At 51.6% G+C, this 17681-nt stretch overlaps 6 protein-coding genes across 6 annotated transcripts; 2 read left to right on the top strand and 4 right to left on the bottom strand.

Annotated features, from left to right (window-relative positions):
- Nucleotides 1-1514: 1514 nt before the first annotated feature.
- FIBRA_00772 (uncharacterized protein) lies at nucleotides 1515-2871 on the bottom strand (the record flags this gene model as incomplete). The annotated part of the gene is made up of 6 exons (XM_012322660.1): nucleotides 1515-1719; nucleotides 1811-1954; nucleotides 2319-2350; nucleotides 2400-2420; nucleotides 2495-2702; nucleotides 2759-2871. 6 exons carry the CDS (start codon nucleotides 2869-2871, stop codon nucleotides 1515-1517), a joined length of 723 nt encoding a protein of 240 aa, XP_012178050.1.
- Nucleotides 2872-5972: 3101 nt separating this feature from the next.
- On the bottom strand, nucleotides 5973-8448 carry FIBRA_00771 (uncharacterized protein; the record flags this gene model as incomplete). The annotated part of the gene is made up of 6 exons (XM_012322659.1): nucleotides 5973-6076; nucleotides 6129-6235; nucleotides 6322-7453; nucleotides 7525-7651; nucleotides 7702-8121; nucleotides 8173-8448. The coding sequence occupies 6 exons, from the start codon at nucleotides 8446-8448 to the stop codon at nucleotides 5973-5975; spliced, it is 2166 nt and encodes a 721-aa protein (XP_012178049.1).
- Nucleotides 8449-9082: 634 nt separating this feature from the next.
- FIBRA_00770 (uncharacterized protein) lies at nucleotides 9083-12187 on the bottom strand (the record flags this gene model as incomplete). The annotated part of the gene is made up of 12 exons (XM_012322658.1): nucleotides 9083-9098; nucleotides 9151-9311; nucleotides 10426-10494; nucleotides 10553-10643; nucleotides 10697-10853; nucleotides 10913-11060; nucleotides 11119-11343; nucleotides 11395-11548; nucleotides 11611-11752; nucleotides 11806-11888; nucleotides 11946-12048; nucleotides 12106-12187. The coding sequence occupies 12 exons, from the start codon at nucleotides 12185-12187 to the stop codon at nucleotides 9083-9085; spliced, it is 1431 nt and encodes a 476-aa protein (XP_012178048.1).
- Nucleotides 12188-12380: 193 nt separating this feature from the next.
- Nucleotides 12381-13877, top strand: FIBRA_00769 (uncharacterized protein; the record flags this gene model as incomplete). The annotated part of the gene is made up of 7 exons (XM_012322657.1): nucleotides 12381-12513; nucleotides 12583-12788; nucleotides 12842-12987; nucleotides 13040-13259; nucleotides 13314-13422; nucleotides 13475-13646; nucleotides 13706-13877. The coding sequence occupies 7 exons, from the start codon at nucleotides 12381-12383 to the stop codon at nucleotides 13875-13877; spliced, it is 1158 nt and encodes a 385-aa protein (XP_012178047.1).
- Nucleotides 13878-14001: 124 nt separating this feature from the next.
- Nucleotides 14002-14546, bottom strand: FIBRA_00768 (uncharacterized protein; the record flags this gene model as incomplete). The annotated part of the gene is made up of 3 exons (XM_012322656.1): nucleotides 14002-14118; nucleotides 14182-14250; nucleotides 14325-14546. 3 exons carry the CDS (start codon nucleotides 14544-14546, stop codon nucleotides 14002-14004), a joined length of 408 nt encoding a protein of 135 aa, XP_012178046.1.
- Nucleotides 14547-15441: 895 nt separating this feature from the next.
- FIBRA_00767 (uncharacterized protein) lies at nucleotides 15442-16784 on the top strand (the record flags this gene model as incomplete). Its single annotated transcript, XM_012322655.1, has 2 exons — nucleotides 15442-15899; nucleotides 15959-16784. The coding sequence occupies 2 exons, from the start codon at nucleotides 15442-15444 to the stop codon at nucleotides 16782-16784; spliced, it is 1284 nt and encodes a 427-aa protein (XP_012178045.1).
- Between the last annotated feature and the right edge of the window lie 897 nt (nucleotides 16785-17681).

The raw sequence follows: 17681 nt of genomic DNA, 5'->3' as shown, positions 1-17681 counted from the left end.
CGCGCCTCCCCCCCCGCCGGCCGGTCGCCAGTTCCCCCGACGCCTCCCGCACCTCCCGGTATTGGCCATCGTGTCCCCTCATCGCCGCCATCGCGTTCGAATTCTCTTGTTGCACAACGTCGGATGCAGCTGGTTAGCCGGCTATGCTCTCCAGAAGCGTGAACCGTGTTACAGCCATCTTATCCATCGCACTCATATTCCTCCAACAGGCACATGTACCGTGATCCGCTGTGTGCGGAAGACCAGTGCAACCCTGTCCGTTCGACCTGCGTCCCCCATTTGGCTGCGTAGAGATCCCCAGGGTCACTGCGGCGCCGCCACTCTGTACACTGCGCGCCGCAGCTTCGAGACAGTGCTCCTGATCGCAACGTCTGTATATTATCATTATCCCAACACACGCCACTGCACGCGCAATCCACCGCGTTGAACCTGCCCAGGAAAAGCTTCAAGTCAGCTGGATGTCGGCATTAGGCTCGGTGAGCGCGGATGCCCGAGGCAACTCGATCGTCTTGGCCGCGTACGCTCACCCGGAGGGGCTTGTCCCGGCTCACGTACACACCATAAAGCCTGTCACCCGCCTATCATTGTCGCCACCCTCCTCGCCCCAGCCGCATCGCCCGTGTCGGTCGTCGTCCGCCTCGCGTACGAGTCGTTGCGCAAAATCGCCGGTCGAGCGACGTCTCGCCTGCCCGCCCTTGGTTGCCGCGCCGAATCGCAACCCGAGGCGGGGCGGCATCCCCAGGGAATCAAAGTTACGACGCGGGAAATACAGGCGCCCACGCGCGTCGATCGCCAGGAGTGGCAGGTGCGTTGCCATCCTGGGCAGTGGCCGTCACGGCTGTGTGACGGGCGGGCCAAGGACGGGCTGAGTCAGCGGGTGCGCCCGCATTGTCTGGGTGACTCAGCCGCGCGCATGCGTCGTCCGCGTCGGGGCGGGCGAACACATTCGTCAGCGTCAGGACATCACTCAGCACGGCGAGCAACGTATTCCTCTTCGCTCCTAGTCATCCAGACGCGTGCTACGGCCCAGTCGCGTCCGCGCGCTCATCTAGACGGAATACCATAGAACGCCTCTAATACCTCCGGGTCGAAGGCCCAGCGTCCTCCGTCCGACTCGGCATCTCTCATCCCAGCTGACAGATCCTCCTTGACCCCATCCACCGTTGCGTGCGTCCCACACGCTTCCGTCCACTGATCACAATCCCAGTCATCATGCATCATCCCCGAACCGAGGTCCTGTTGTTACATATTACAGAATGCAATTACACTTGACACAGCAGTCGCATAAAACATACAATATTGATACCTCGCTACCACTATATGTGGCGTGATCGTCGCGGCTTCCCCCCTATACACAGCTTCCACGCTCTTCCTACGCGACATATATCTACTCTGGTCCCGTCCCCTGGAACCTGCATAAAACCGTATCAGACACCGGCGTATGCTCTTGTCAACGCCACCGTAATACGAACCGCAGAAAACACCCCTCGGACGTCCGTGGACGTCTCCACGCCCTACGACGGCACCGGCGCAGAAGCATTCGCAGACGTCGACGCCGCAGTCTGCGCAGACTCCTTGCCCTTGTGCTTTGTCGTCTTGCTGCCCTTGGGCCTGCCGCGCGGCCGCTTGCCCACTGGCTGCCCATCTGGGCCCAGCTCGTCCGGCGCCCCCCGCTTGTTTGCCGCCTTCTCCGTCTGCAGTCGCAGCTCCTTCAGGTATCTAGACCGCAGTCAAATTCGGCATCCGCACCAGATCTCACCCCGATCAATGCGCAGGGCTCGCATCGGTGGCTGAGGGACAGCGGACGTACTGTGTCGACTTTTCCTCCAGTGTCTCTTGCAGGCTCGGCAGGGGCGGCTGTCCGAGCTCCTGCCGCAGTCGGTCGACGTCTTGTTTAGCCACACTATACTCTCCATCTGTGATCGTTTGGATTTTCTGCCGCAAGTCTGTGCATCTGCAGCGTGGTGATGATCAGCCACCGACGTGGTCATTGGGCTTGACGAGTGATAATAGTGAAGGAGAGACTGCATTGTAGAGGTACGCGCTGTGCGAGGCTCACGAATGATGGCACGAAGCACCGAGCAGCGTCGAAGCAGCCCCACGCGAGACGTAAAGAGGGTGCATACACGAATAGCCGTAGACGAGCGGCCACTAGCACGACTTCCATTTAGCACTTGCTGAACGGCCAAAAGAAGGCTAAATGTCATCTCGTTCGCTGGACCCGAGCGCATTCAGCCTTCCCGCGCCGCATCAGTGATGCTGCCCAATTAAAGACGTGCCAAAGGCAGAATGAAGCATTGCGACGTCGGGATACGCACTCTTTCGATAAGGTGGCCTCGAGGAGGTCGGCCTGGGCAGGACAGTGAGACCTCGAAGCCATGTGTCAATCGCTAGCGCACCTTGTCGCGATCTTGATTTAGCTGCCAGGAGCGACGTCCCAAACAATCAGCATATCTGGACAGGTCAGAGAGGACTTGGCGTGGACAAGGCGCACCTCGAGGAGGCAGTTGAGCAGGCGGGTGCGCTCGCTTTCGAGTCTGCGCGGGTGGGCGGTGAGTGGAGCGAGCTGACAAGGGGACGAGTGCGGACTGAACTTGTTCTTTTGCTCCTTCAGATCTTCTATGGCTTTACTTTTCTGATCAAGCGATGCGTGTGCAGACAGGATCTGGGCGGTGTGGAGCTGCAGCGTGAGTGCATGTTTCCTGCGCAGGCGAGGTTAGAGGGTGCCGGGGGAGAGAGAGAAAAGGGAGAAGCGGACTTGAGCTCCGCCGTCTTTGCGAGCTGGATGAGGTCCTTTGTCCAGTCTCCGGCTGCGAGGATGGGGCCGTTGGCGGCAGAGGACGAGGACCCTGCGGACACTGCATTCGCCATTCTCTTGCGTTGGCCAATCTGAACCTGAGGGTGTTTGGGGGCGGTGGCTGTCTCTCGCCCTCCGGAAACTGTGCCGCCATTTTTTCTTTCTTCCCACGCACGCACATGTCCCGTGCCGCATCAGCCACCGTACGCATCTGCATCCGAAGTTGCCTCGTCGTAGCCTCAGAAATTGTCCTGTTCGATGTCGTCGGATGCCGCCTGTTCCAGGGCTCGCTCATGTCGCTCTTCTCAATCCGAGGCCTGTCACCAACGCGTTTCCTTTTCGCTCTTTTACTGCCTTCCCGTACTGTTAATGTTTGTTTGCCCTCTCATCAAGGGACACTCCAAGCTCGCTATTACCTTCTAGTACACGGGCGAGGAACAGGCCTTGCACTGGTACTATTCTGGGAGTTACTCCCCTGGGAAATTATTGACAATTGACTACCATTAAACACGACGAGGCGTCGTCGTGTTACTGGCAAATTTGAACGGTTTTGAACAAGTTGAAAGCCCGACGTATTTGTTTCATTCACAAAAGCCTTTTTCAGGTACGGACGACAGGAATGCACGCATACTTACCTTCCATGAATCTCGATGCGCTTTGAACGCGCCTCCATGAATACTACGGGCTCCGGACCGTGCCCATTTGAACAAGTAGTGAATCAGTCATGAATTCACGAATCACCAATTTTGAAATTCACTGGAGGCATTCCCGTGATGCATATCCAGGGATCTAAAATCGCTCATGAGGTTTTCGTCAATATTTCATTGGGTCTAGATATGATTTTCACAGGTCTCATTGGTGCGGGGCAACGACGTTGCAGGTTTCGGGCTACTGCGCCCAGCTTGAGCAGGATAGGGCCTGGCTACAGCTGATCAGTGAGGTATGCGCGTCGCATACGACACGAGTTTTTCCCAGGTCTTGATACCGAGCCCACGGTGCCCGAAGTGGCCGATTCGCTGAGTTAGGAGAGAGAAAAGGGGGTCCTATCTATCTGGCGGATGAGTATGACAGGAGAGTGCACTCTCTACCCGCACCTTGATGATCCCGCCAGGTATGTAATCAATCTGACCGAAAGCGCATCTCCGGCGCACTCATAACCACTTACTATGCAATTCACTCGGTAGTTACCGGGAGCAGTCCCGTCTCCCAGTCACCACTTCGTCTGGTGGGGTACTTTCAGCGATTTCTCGTCTGCCATCAAACGTCTTTTGATGTGAACGATGCTTTGTCAAGGGCTACTACAAGGGGTTGCCCTCCCAACTGCTCCTCATTACTACTACCAAACAGGCTGGCCCCTTCGCAGCCTCAACTGGTCCTGAAGCTTACTCTGTCTTCAAAGAGCTTAGAGAGCTGGATCCAGTGAAACGGAGCATTTGGTTTTGTTGGGACCATGGACCTCGCGAGTATTGACTAGTCTTTGTTATGGTAGCCTCTCGTAGTCTGGACAATTGCAGTCTATATCGCTCTCTTGCCCTTTGCCTTTTTTGTACCAAATGGTAATTTAAGTACTTGTTGATTTCATGTTTCCTAATTTGCTTTTACTCTCATCCATCAGTCGCTCACAGGAATCGGCACTCGAGTACTCATACATGGAGCTAGGTATCATCTCGTAGCCCCCAGGAATTGTCCCGTTCGATCCCGTCGACTACTACGCAATGCCCTCGATTCTCCATCTGCCCGTTGCTGCCCGAGTCTCATGCTTCACGCTCGGCTATTCAACTTGCCGGGCGAACCATGGAGAAGGTCTAACCGCGCAACTGATGACACTCGTGGACTCTGCAGATAAAAGTTGATCTACTTGTCACCCATGCCATGACGGCCCAGACCATCCCACATCCTGCTTCTACTCGGGGGCGTCAATGGGCTGTGTGGTCATGCGATACCAGAGCATCTTTCTCTGTCCGCCAGCGCCATCTTGCATCGCTTGCCTGTCTGGGATGTGAACTTTGCGAACTACTGGGAACATACTCCTAGTCTTTCCTTCGCTGCGTCCATAATTCGTTGGTCGTTTCCTTCGCTTCCTCTGACACAATATTTCAATTGATCTCGACGGTATGTCGCAGTCGCTGATTTCGTGCTTCCGTGCTTCCATTCAACTTTGGCGGTCTAGCCTCACATTTGTGTCTCCCAGTTCACAATCCACGACATCATGCGCGTGGTGGGCCCCCTTGTCATACTTGTATGTACACCTGTTTATTCCGCACGATGTTCGTTTCAGATCCTCACCGTTCTGTTCCGCGGTAGAGAAACATACATGTTTTCATGACAGATACCTTCTGACCGTACCCACGGCTCGTCTGGCTCCGGCACTTCCTAGGTATTATAGTATAGCGGCAACAGAATCTGACAGCTTCCTCTCACCCGTTTTATTTGTGACGCTGGTAAGTTTTGTTCTGTCACAGAATGGTTTCAGTGCGGCAGAAAATAACGACATCATACTCCAAGACATCGATCCGCTCTGCTGCCTATTTATACCCTTATACCCGAACAGAGAGAGGTGACATACAAGTCAAGATGCATGATTGTATAATTTAGAATGCCTCCTGGCGGATTCCATCCTCGTGCTGTTTCAGCCTGAATATCAGGGCATTGCACAATCCCAGAACTTATGCGGTTTCCATTCGATTGCTATCGCATTCATCCCCTCGGCCAAACTGTACACGCGTTAGTAGTTGATATCCAGTTTTGGCATGACGGTGCACATGGATGCGTTCATATGTTTGAAGACGAGAGATATCATAGTAGTACGTGCGAACTTCGTTTCTATGAATTTAACTATGCATGAGCCGGCCGAGAACACATGGCTAGCTCCATCAAATACAGTAGAACCGTTGTGTATCCAAACTGTTAGCGGCTAAAGAACCTCTGTCAGGGCATGCTCCGGGCACTTTGAAGACGTGTCGCTGAAACCGGAGGGATCCCCTGTGACGTCATTGTCCAGATTCCTTCACTGCAATTGAATTATAGTAGCATTGCCACAAGTCATCGGAGGGCTCCCTCGCTGTTCTTTCAGGTCTACAGGGCCATAGAATTTGCCACACACCATTCAGTCAGGACGCTATGGGCTTCCGTTCCATGTCATGAGTGGGCATCCAAAGCACAATGGATCGCAACATCATTTACACAAGCTGACATTAAGGTTGAGATGCACGGTATAATCTACATTCATGGAATACTGCGATTGTTCAAGGAATATATATTTTCGAATAACCATCCACGCTGTAAATGCGACCGTCAGCACTCGCGGCGGAGAGCAACGCAAACGACCAACCCTCGACGACAACATGGACAGCTATGTTTCGACGCAGACGAACGTGATGCCAAGTTCTCTCGACAGTCGTTGCACAAAGCAAGGCATCTAGCGTCAAAGTCAAAGAGCTGACAGGTGAAAATTAACGCTGCGCGTGACGCACCGACAGGGCCAACATATGATATCCCTCGGCTCAACCGTACAAATCACGCACAGTCGGCCGGTGTCAGCAGTATCCCCTTGTCCTCTTTTGCTTTCCCTCCTGTCTCGGATCAAGTCTTCCCAATCGTCTGCCTTCTCGTTCTGTGGTTGCGGATCCGAGACCAGTCCTTGATACCGCCGACGGGTGAGCGGCGATGTCGACGTCATATGTGCCAGTAGCATCGGCGCTGGTGTGGAGATACTGTCTGCCTGCGAAAGGTCCGCATACAACCGAACGGTCTCGCCACGGTCTTCATCCTCATCCGATGAGAAGGACGACGTACTAGGCGACATACTCTCCCTATCAACGTCCTGCTGTGGCTCGAAGCCATCATCTTCGTCGTCCGTGAGGGACTGCCCTCGAAGAAACCGGTGATATTCGGCCACGTCCGCGCCCTCGTCCTCGTCAGCGTCAGACCTGATCTGAAGTCGAGTCCGAGACGGGGTGGAGGTAGGGGAATCTCCAGACTGATTCATTGATTCATTGCGACTATTACGAACGTTTGCCCAAATTACCCCGAAAAGGCGCCTGACTGCCTTCCCGGAGGTCAGAACAAAAGCTCGCAGTGCTCTCAGCCAGCCGAGATTGACCATGGTGTCTGCCCACAAGTCCGAGGGTTGAGCCTGCGCCTTGACATTGCTTATCTCGTTCTTGAATCCGCGACGTTGCGTCCTCTGCCGTCCCTGCCTGTCGTATGACGGAGTGAGAGACACCACGCCCGATCGATCGATTTCGATAGAGCCTTTATCTTCCTCGTGCGCCCGTCCTGCAATAGTGCCTGCTGCGTTTGCAATATCGCTGACCTCATTGCCGAATCCAGCGACGCTTGTCGTCTCCAAGCTGGCAGTACCCAGGCGGACGAGTGCGATTCCGAAATCCTCATCCATCTTTGGTAGAAGGGTCTGAACATGCCCGAAGAGCGGCCGTGTGATTGACCCCTCCACTAGGAGCTGTGTCAGAACATTTAGACCAACGGAGAGTGAAACAATGAAGCACAGCATGGATTCAACAACACAGGGGAAGAAGTTGGTTAAGGGATAAGATGATGGGGAAGTCCAGATGATGGAATGAAAGTGTGCGAGGTTCAGCAGTGCGCAAGCAGTCGTAGGGGGAAGTCGCAAGCGCGACCACTGCTTTTTGACCTCTATACAATGCATCCATGTTAGCTATCAAATATCATCAGTGACAAAATTTTGCTATAAACCGGCGAAAGACTTGCTTGTAGAAGTGGAATAAGGATGGTTATGATTACATGCTTGCTAGGTCTAGAAGGGAAGCCTGGTGACTTCTCAGCATGCGTTGTCGGGGAGGCATAAATATGCAGTTGAAAAGCAAATGAGAACTGGCAAGAACACTCAATTACACTCAAGACCATATAAGCAGCAAAAGTACCAAGTTAAATGGCGAGTTGCTATTGAGGTGAAATCCCTCCAATCCGTTGGTGAGTGCCCCGACAGCGAGGGCGACGCATGTTGACGTAAACGTGAACCAGCAAATGTCTTCCATATTCTTTTGCTTGGCCCAGTGACTGATGGATTGCAGCCATCCCAACTTCCAGGACGGATATACGTGCGATACCTGCAAAAGAAGCACAAACCAAATGAAGAGAGACTTGCCGAGCAAGTAGATCGATGGTATACGAAAAACTACGCGAGAGAAAGTAGAGGATAGATTAGCGGGGAAGAAAAGCCCCAAAGAATTGGGATGTAAAGGTCGATGATCATGGATGCTGCCTGCGCCGGCACGTCGGCGTACGGCCACAGGATTTCGACTCGGCACAACGATGTTGTGAATACGATTGAGAAGTAATGCCTAAGCGAGACAATTGAACAGCAGCTGGACCTAGCGGCAATACCTACGCACCATAACGAAAAGCCCGCAGAAATATCCAGAGGTCAGGAACCCGAGGGGCCCCGGAAAGGGAGGACTTCCTTCCCCCGCCTGGCTTCGCGAAAACTGCCCTCCTGTTGCTCTATGTTCACGCGGATGTATCGATTCCTCGCCCAGAATCTCGTCCAAGCGGCGCATGCGCGCAAGTACTCGAGATGGGAAGCCCAGGAGACGGGTGGCAACCTTTAGAACAGTGGCGTACGCAGCGGAGCGTTCATTCTCGCCATTGATGTCCGGATGGCCGTCCATGGAGTCAACGCAAAACCCGGTACACCATAGGCTGGTAGCTCAGAAGGCTATGAGCAGGATTGTGTGATGTCGATAAAGTGGTGAGTGGCTGCAAGCGTCTCGCTGCCGGATCTGCTGTGCTCGGCATGAACAAGGCGATCAAGCGCCCAGCATCGTAGAACGTGAATTGTTTCTTGTTTAAACACGACATATCTTTACGGTCGCCAAATCCACATCGCATACATGACATACTTAGGCATATGGGCACAATAGCATACAAGTATAGGCACGGTGATACAAATTTCTTCATTCTCCATCGGGCCGTTATTTCGGGCCAGATCCTCGATGTCTGGGAACCCTCGAGGTACATAGTGGGGTGTAGTACCTCACTGCCTCGGCATAGTATATTGTGCAATTGGGGTTACAGGGCTGTCTTCTTCATTTTCTTCTGGGCCAACGATACGCAGGGTGATACTCGTGACGCTAGATTCCGAGTCGGACTGAAGACATCGTTAACGAAATATCGCATCTATCAAGGTTTAAATCACTTGCCCTTGGTCTGCCTCCAGTTTGTAATGGAGCGAGGCCATTGTTCTGCGGAGCAGTTGGTACACTCGGGGATGAAATTGTATCTGGCATGATCACTTGGTTTTTGTTATGAGACGGACTGCCTGCACACAGGGTAAGCAGCAGACAATGAGGTGATCAAGGCAAGAGACTGACCAAAGTCGAGAGAACGGGGGATAGAGAGACCTAGACGATCGAGTTGTTAACGATTCCAGAGCAGTAGGACTCTCTCTACCTTTATACTCCCGGGGGTTCCAATATCCGAAACCCTCAGCGGTACGCGATGTGGCAGGAAATGCGTAACCGATAACATAGCCCTGAGCAACTCTGAAAATTGGGGTCAGCCGACGATGAAAAAATTTCCAAGGTCTCGCTTGGATCGGAAATACATAACGCCAGGGTTTTGTGGGCGACGAGTGAGGGTAGCCGTCGGGTGGAGTGTAACAAAAAGGTGAGCCACACCGAATAGATCGTAGCTTCCATAAGGGTTGACCAAAAGCAGGCTAGTGTGTTCTCAGCTAGTGCCCATGAAAATGAACCTTAAAACAAAAGTGTGGCCGTTCGTTCCACAAGAAATGTGGATGCAAGTTCAACGTTCAACAATTGCGCTGCGGTAATTCGATGAACTGGTGAGCTTCTATCGCCTTCAGACATTAATTCTACATACCTTAAGTCCTGCTCACACAGTTTGCCTTCGTATGTGCTATACCAACCTCATAATCGAAGTAAGCGCTCAGCAATCATATAACGAGAAAGGACACCCCAATATCAATGTCCTAACGCAAACATCACGTTGCAATAGCTCTCAGACTATAGAAGGGATCTCGCTGATATTCAGGATAAAATCTGAAATAGGATGCTGCATTTATTCTGTAAATAGCAAGGATTGTTCTGAGGGTCGACTTCAGACAGAGTAGCACAATGTCAGTCCTGTAACGGTACTGACCTTTGGACAAAGTAATCTGCAAACTTGGTTGTGCGTGTAGATGCCGGACAAGAATTTGAAATACAATATGGTGTACAGCAAACTTCCGAAGGGATGCACCTAAAAGGGGAAATGGGAGCTCCAATTAGGTAGCTAGGATCCCAGCCTGAACAACGCCATGTACTTATAGAAGTAGCGGAGAGGACGAAGTCAAAGGGCAAAGGTGTTATTAGCACGATCTGCCTGCTTAGTGTCACGTAGATTATGTCAGCAAAGTGAATGGATATCTGAACTCACACGAAGACATGCCCATAGCTGCAGTTTACAAACGAAATCTTAAGCGTCGCGGCTCAGCAAGAGAGTACAAATATATATCTGTAAGCGAGCAACATGTCTACGCTATCTTGACAGTCTACGCCGCCGACAAGAACACCATGAAGTTGGACAACCCAATGATACGTGGTTATAATTAACGGCAGAGCTCATGAGAATTGATCAACACGTACCTTTGCATATAGCGATTCGACGACCTTCTCAACCTGCTCTAACGTCTCAATGGCTGCACCATACGTGTTCTATCAGACGTAAATCCAATATTAGTATCGCTACACCCTCGAACGCACGCAGCCTTACATCAGCCTCAGGCTGCTCAAAGACAATTAAGCAGCCTCGCCCTTGGTCCAACACACCGTGGAACACTTTATCAAGAATCATTTGTGATAGCCTGCAATATATGATGTCGGCATCTTCAGGAGTACAAGTTGAATGAAAACGTACTTGAGCTCTACTGCTTGGCGCCCCTGCCCCACTTGTTGTGCGACGTATTCGACCTCGACGACTGAATACGGTTCGACGATTCGGAGTAGATTTTGTTCCAGCAGCGTATCATACAGCGCCGATAGGTGTGTGCGAATGGTTGGATCAGATGATAATTCTGGGAGCGCGTAATACATCAGTTGACATCGAGTATGCCCATTGAAGAGCAATCGTTACCTTGTTGATAATCCTTGAGCGCCTTCTCAAAGTCGGCCAAGTTTCGCTTCTGATGTGCCCGTGCGATTGCTCGCATACTTTCCACATCTCGTAGTTGAGCATACTTCGAGGCGAGCTTGATTGAAAGAAGAGACGTCACATCCTCTGGCTAAAGGTCGAGAGAATTTCAACAGAATATTAAAATATACAGGCCAACCACAGCTCACCAGGTTCAACATCACTTTGCAAAGCAACATGTACTTGAGAGCACCGAGCGCTCCTGGGTCGTCCTGCGTGCTCATGTTCTCGAACGTCTCAAAGAAGTACGAATATGCAGTTGTGTAGTCCTTTTCTTCCGCATGTAGAACGCCTGCTTGCATATCAAGTCGCGCTTGAAGGTGTGGTGGACAGTAGATGGAGTTCGCGGCCGTCCGCGCTGAGGTGAGCGCCGCCTACTAGACTGTCAGCCTGGTGTGCGCTACACAGGGCGAAACATAACACACCTTAGCTTTCGAAATATTGCCGACACCACGATAAACTCTACTCTCTAATAGGTGCACTTCCGTCAAAATCATCTTGTCGTCTAGACGCTTCAACTCGGTGAGTAGAGTATCTATAAGCGCAAGTGCAGGCTTATATTGGGATGTCTCCAATTGGCTATTTCAATGCAATCCAGCCGTTACTCAGTCTATACTATACTTTGAATCCAGGCCACTCACAGCCCAACGAGTCGTGTCTCTAGACTGTGCTTCAAAAAGATCCGTTTCTCTCGCTTAGCCCATTCGATGTTCTCTGTGAGAACTTCTATCTGGATTTGCTGGCTATCCGGGATAGGAACAAAACAATCCAGAACTGTCCTTACTGTACTGAAGTATGAGAAACTCGCCACGAAGGTATAGTCAAAGTGTGCATACTGAGCTTAGCGGTCTTCGCCTTGGCGGTTGACGAGACAAAGGTACGAGAGAAGTTTACAACCTCGGCGACACCCTTTGCGTTCCTTGAGGCAAAGTCATAGGTGAATGAATGTTGCACCGTCGTTTGTATGCGCACTCACTTCTGATCCCTATACAATTCCGCAAGCTTCACGAGGGCGGTCTCCTGATAGCGTAGCTCACGCTCACGTTCCTCTACAACCGCATATTGATTAACAGGCGACGCTGAAACAGTGCCGGTCATGTCAGAATACTACTTGCAAAGCTGCACTGCACACGCACAGATGATTTCTTTATAAAGTGCTTCCGCCTGTTCAGGACTTTCTGTCTTCGCCTGCTGGAGCAGCTGTTGCCTGGAAGACATACAAGCAGTCTGAATATATGCACGAGAGATGGAGAGAAGTGAGGCGGAGAGCAGTGGATACAAGTCCGATGGGCGGCGCGACTCAGCTTGGATGGCTTGGGTGACGCGTCGCGGGGCGTGCGAATTGACTGACGCGTCGACCGTGACCTGTCGGTGTAACTGTAGTTATCCATCGACCTCCTCCGCATCCGCCATGCCCGACGACGTTGTCCTCCCCATTCCCAATCTCGCCCTCCCTCAAAACGTCTTTATCCTCTCTAAACCGTCCCTCTCCCATCTACAAGAGGATGCACGTAAAGAGCTCGCTGCAGGCATCCAGGCCGATCGTATGTCCCCAGCGTTCGCTTTGTCTGCATATATTAATTGTTCTCTCCTCTTTCTGCACATGTCCATAGAAATGGCTCCTTACTACCGCATAGTCACAGGGGCTGGTGCGCTCCCGCTCGATCAATCACTCCTGGATTCATTGGAAGCAGCAAACAAAGACGAGCTTGAGAAGCTTGAGCACCGTCTCGAAGAGGCCAAGAAAACCGAGGGCGAATCTGATATCGCCGACGCGTTGCAGGCCCGCGCAAATTACCTCACTAAGATTGGTGACAAGGTGTGCGCATCCCATTTCTTTGGTTGTGTTTCGCGTGGACTGACGGGGACTAGGACAAAGCGATCGAGGCACAGAAACTTGCGCTGGAGAAGACGGCAGGGATGGGCTCGCGAATAGACATCGTGCTCACGCTTGTCCGGATTGGATTTTTCTTCGGCGACTTTGACATGATTAAGAAGCATCTTGGGGAGGCGGAGGAGTGCGTATGCCGTTTGTGTGTCCGTTTGCATTATATCTATTGACACCTCCAGGCTTGTCGAGAAAGGTGGAGATTGGGACAGACGAAATCGCCTCAAAGTGTACCGCGGTCTGCATTTCCTGTCTACACGACAGTTTAAGCGTGGCGGCGAACTATTGCTCGATGCCCTGTCCACGTTCACGGCGACGGAGTTAGTTCCATACAACGATTTTGTTGCATATACAATCATCGCGAACGCGTTGACGCTAACACGAGTAGATCTCAAGAAGAAGGTAAGTCACTTCTTGTCTATGGGCCGCTACAATGTTTGACAATGGGTTTTACAGCTTCTTGGAGCACCCGAAGTTACGCAAGTTCTTCCTGAGTTGCCAACCCTGGCAGACCTCATGAAGAACTTGTACGATTCACACTACGATAAATTTTTCCTTGCTCTTGGTTTGTGCCCCATTCTGCTCTCTATCCGTGGTTGCTGATTCTTCCTGTATAGCGACTCTGGAACAAACACATTTAATTCCTTCTCGCATTCTTTCGCCACACACGCGCTTCTATGTTCGCGAGATGCGCATCTTAGCATACAATCAGCTCCTCGAATCTTACCGCAGTCTTACGCTCGACAGTCTCGCCCGCTCGTTTGGCGTTAGCGTAGACTTTGTTGACAAGTACGTGTCCTTCCTCTTTCGGCTGGTCCCGACTTCCTCATTACATTTTCTGCTCTCAGCGAATTGTCGCGATTCATAGCGTCGGGCCGCCTCCACTGTACTATTGATAAGGTGAACGGGGTTGTTGAAACGACTCGGCCACCACTCAAGAACCAGCAGTATGAGACGGTGATCCGACAAGGAGATGCTTTGTTGAATTCGGTACAGAGATTGAGCAAAGTGTTGTATTAGTCTTATGGTGGCAGAATGTGAGACAGCAGCATGTACATAGGTGTGATCTACGCGTGAAACCTGAATCGTATTGAAGACGCCAATGTAGAAGTAGCAAGACACAGATAAATAAACGGACTGGATGTCAAGGCTTTGCAGATCTTGCTGGCGGCTCTGGTGGAGCCACACCCCACTCGGGTAGGCCTTTAGGTCGCTCGATCCGCTTTGGCTCCCAATCTTCGTCTGGCGCCGCACTCAGTTTCTGTATGGCGCATGGTATTGTGAATAGCATCTAGCATAGACATGCAAGTCGCGGGACACGCACGAAATACTCCTCACGAATGTCAAACTTCTTACGGTTCTTCGCTAACCCAAGCTCCTGTTCCTTGTTCACCTACCGCAAAAATGATTCATGCACACACTAAGTGAGGCATTCTTCAGACAGATATAATGTACAAGCGCACGGACCTGGGTGACCTTCTGGTCGTGCAAGTCATAACGCGTCTGTGTGAAGCTTTGGAGCGCAAATGATGCGCCGACGATGATAACGAGGAAAGGGATACCAAAGAGTGAAGGGTGCTTGTGGAGTGTGCGATGGATGGGATTACTTTTGAGCGGGTTCGATGCGAAGGGTGGCATTGCACGCGGGTGGTCAGACGGACTTGCGCGCTCAATGAAAGCATCGCGCATCGCACGTCGGACTTTGCCGCACATCGGGCGTCTCTGTCTCTGTCTTTCGGGCCTTTCATTTTCGGCATGTTCGAGACAATGGGTCACAGCATCTCGACACTCGGAGTCATAATCCGCACTGACTGACGGTTTCGCATCATACAGGGTGGGCGCAGAGAGATCGTAGTCAGCGTTATATCCAAAAGTATTGTTCTATTATGACACGGTCATATATCTCCCTTTACACCGATGCTACTGGCTTCTAGAAGTGTCGGGCGGGAAAAGCAGGTATCCCGCGCACCTGTCAGCCGCTCGAGTAAGTGGCGAGAGTCCTGACAATTTCCCCCATCCTGATGAGTGGTCAGGCAGGCCGTAGCGAGCAAATTAGTGGCCCCTCGCCACCGATCACATAAACGTACTGAGTGGAATTCGGGGAATCAGTCGACGTGTCTGTCGAAGGTAAGTAATTCAGCTTTTCAAGTTCAATCCACACATCATTGAATGCTAAATTGGGTGTCAGGGGACTCGTATATTACCGTGCGTACGTGCAGTCGAGTAGGACAGGCAGGAGGTATTGTAGAGATCATAGCGCAGCCCGGGAGACTGTACCCGAGCTACATGAGGTCTAGGCGATCAGTTTAAAGACAAAGGAAGCCCGACGAGAGAGAATAGGCGACGGTCAAAGCGTAGGTCCAGTACGGCCTTTTGGTGGCGCGAGTGGCGAGTATCTCCTCTATATGGCAGTCGATCGCTGATTTATCGTACCCGATCTCACACAAGACTCGGCGTGTGTGGCGTGCACCTTACAACGCGCTTGAGCCTGTGTTTGCTTTGTTCTCTCCTCGGTTATAATCACTGTCGCCACTCATGTCGTTCAAGTTCACGTCCTCTGTACGTCCTCTACTTATCCTCCACCATGGTTTCTGCTGCCCTGGTCGACGGCTATGCGCTTGCTATGGGGGAAGACTTTGTTCGCAACCAGGCCTCTTCCCTCGTTCAGCGGTATGAAGGAGGAACCCGGCCGTCTCGTGCATCTTCCTACATCTCCACTACATATCACACAGAGACGGAATCATATGCTACGTCCGACTCTGACTCGGATTCTGACTCGAATTCTGGATCAGAATCCGAACGAGATACACGACTCCGATCTCAAGCTCGACCTCAAGCTCGACCTCAACATCAACCATACCATATTGGTGTCTTGGGAGCAGCTTCAAGGTCTACATCGAGAGCACAATCGAGCGTCGCTGGTCAGGAGTACGAGTCGGGTACAAACTCTGATTCGGCTTCTGACTCGGACGAAGGGGAAACGGTGCAGCGTGCATGGGAAACAGACGGTCACTGTGCCTGGGAATCGTCCTCTTCTAAATTGTAAGTCGGCTTTCTCACCCCATACTACTACTAAACCAACATCTCATTTAAACTCCTAGAAGCACGATATACATGGACGATGAGCCGTATGTTCCTGAGGAGCCCTGCCCTCGCGCATCTTCGCACAACACATACTCAACGTCTTCTGGCTACAGTCCTCGTATCGGCCCCTTTCGAGCTGCTGCAAATCTGCATACATACTACGAGGAAAAGGAGGCTGATACGGATACTGCTGCAGAAGACGGCGACGACGACGACGAGTTTATTCCAGGTCGCCGTCCGACGGGAAGACATCGCTATCGACCTTATGCTCGCACCTCCCCGCCCGCACGCTCTCGGCGCACGTCTCGCAGCTCCCGCTTCTCTTCTGGTTCTACATCCACGTCTTCTATCGCAACCGTCTCTGCTTCCGGGCCTCTCTCCCCATCCCCTTCATTATCCTCCGCTTCACCCAGCGCACATCCGACCTCCGATATAATTCGCGTCCCGCGCGCACGCAATACCCAGACACAACTTGAGGAGGGCGACTTCGCCTGGGCACTTGCACAGCTCGTTGCAAGCGGGACGAGCGCGTGCCCTGTCCCAGGATGCGCATATGTGCAGCGAAGACGACGCTTGCCGGACTTGCGGCGGCATATGGAGACGCACCGCGCGGGAACAAGCTATGCGCGTTGGGTCTGCTGCGGCGTTTCCCTCGCAGAGGCGGATCGGTACGGATTGCGCATTGACAATTACACATCGAGAAGCATGTTTCGTGGCGAGATGAGGGTTGGAGGTTGCATGCGTGGTTTCAGTCGTCGAGACGCACTTGTCAGACACTTGAAGAATGGCAGGATTGATTGTATTGCTGAAGATGAGTTACATTGCTTGACGAAGGAAGAATAGGTCGGCACTGATCGCGCTCGACTTTGACCATTTCGACATCGGCTTATCATTCTTTTTATAATGCAGAATTAGATTTGTTTATCATCTTCGATATTTCTATGTATCACCTTCTCATTTCCGTGGTCGATATGCAGACTTAAACATACTATACCGGGAATTCTTCGTCAATGTCAAAGAGTTGTGAGTTGACTACGACGACCTCAGGCTGCCGCGCTCAGTATGTCTTGATCCAGATCAGCTTACAGCGCAGTGCCCACATTCGTGAAGTGAGTGTTGATCCTAGTAGGATGGTGATACAGTCCAACATGTACATTTCTTAGCTGGTAAAGCACATTTTTGCTCATGGCAAGTGGTCCTCTAAAATGCATGTCCATATTCTCCAGCTGCTGCATCATAAGACTGCAGACAAGGTCTATCCCTATATGCATGGGCTTTTGCATGTTTCATTTCATTTGTATATTCTCTCATTCTCTCTTGGGCCTCTCATTTTATGCACTGCATCAGCATGCCCTCTCCATCTCATTCTGTCTGTAGCAATCTGCTACCTCTTATTAGTACTGTGGCATTGGGCTGACACCATGTTGGCCCATCCAAATTGTGCTCTTTGGGACTTGCACACTGCATCCAACAGCCTTGGGATTGTTTGGGACATCTATGAGATCTCAGGTACCTGTTCCTATCCTTATCTTTAAGATTGATGGTGCGGGTGTCATTAGAGATAGTGCCCAACACAGTGCCTAGATCAAGTGCTGTCAAGGTATTGCCCTTGACCCTAATCCAATCCTCTAATCCCAATACTCACTTGTGGTATTTGTTACAGCTTGGAGGGGGGTTTCTTTTCTTTTCTTTTCTTTTCTTTTCCTAACCATTCGTCGTTGACCCTGTACTATACTACTG

Source organism: Fibroporia radiculosa (genome assembly GCF_000313525.1).
Source record: "Fibroporia radiculosa TFFH 294 genomic supercontigs, scaffold306, whole genome shotgun sequence".
Classification (NCBI taxonomy): Eukaryota; Fungi; Basidiomycota; class Agaricomycetes; order Polyporales; family Fibroporiaceae; genus Fibroporia; species Fibroporia radiculosa.
Note: the sequence above shows the minus strand (reverse complement) of the source record. Positions and strands in the feature narration are given on the sequence as shown.